The sequence below is a fragment of the Endocarpon pusillum genome (genome assembly GCF_000464535.1).
Source record: "Endocarpon pusillum Z07020 unplaced genomic scaffold C698727, whole genome shotgun sequence".
Taxonomy (NCBI): domain Eukaryota; kingdom Fungi; phylum Ascomycota; class Eurotiomycetes; order Verrucariales; family Verrucariaceae; genus Endocarpon; species Endocarpon pusillum.
The window spans coordinates 101,725-102,445 of record NW_006913508.1 but is presented as its reverse complement, the minus strand read 5'-3'; the positions used below and the strand labels follow the sequence as shown (position 1 = coordinate 102,445).

The 721-nt window shown below is 60.2% G+C and overlaps 1 protein-coding gene across 1 annotated transcript in view; it reads left to right on the top strand.

Annotated features, from left to right (window-relative positions):
• Positions 1–659, top strand: part of EPUS_02239 (uncharacterized protein) — a gene marked incomplete at both ends in the record, with an annotated part of 1,459 nt that extends 800 nt beyond the window's left edge. Inside the window, one exon of the mRNA XM_007787722.1 lies at positions 92–659. Coding sequence (XP_007785912.1) covers positions 92–659 — 568 coding nt within the window. The remainder of the gene's footprint in view (positions 1–91) is intronic.
• Between the last annotated feature and the right edge of the window lie 62 nt (positions 660–721).

Genomic DNA, 721 nt, shown 5'->3' with positions numbered 1-721 from the left:
CGACAAGTGTCCCGCAACGCCCCCCGCCCCGGCCCAGGCCCGGGCCAAGTCCCCTACCAACCCATCGTCGCCTTCCCGGACTCATACCCAGTCCACCTCCTGAACCTGGCCTCTGTGCGCGACGTCGCCGGGCGGGTGAAATCCAGCATCCCGCATTTCTCGGCGCGGCGTTTCCGGCCCAACATCCTCATCACCGGGCCGGCAGCCTACGACGAAGACAACTGGAAAGGCGTGCGTGTGCATCATCAGTCCCAAACAACTCCACCATCAGCACCACCCCCAAAATCGAACCCAAAAACCGAAGAACAAGTAGTAGTAGTAGCAGCAGCAGAGCAGCAGCAGCAGCAGCAGTAAAGCCATCAGACCCCCAACCAGTCGACTTCCACACCGCGTGCCACACGCTGCGCTGCCGCCTCCCCAACGTCGACCCGCTCACCGGCATCCGCCACCCCGCGGAACCAGACCGCACGCTCAAATCCTTCCGCTGCATCGATCGCGGCGATGAGCGCAACGCCGCCTTGGGCCTGCAGCTGGTCCCTGCGCGGCCCGGCAGTCAGGATGGGCGCGACGGAGAGGAGGGAAAGGCCAGGATGAAAATAGGCGTCGGCGATGAGATTGAGGTGTTGGATAGGGGTGAGTTGGTCTATGTTAAGTATTGAATCTTCATTAAATTTTTGAATCTCTCTCGAATTAATTGTTCTTTCTTGGAGAAGGGAAAGGG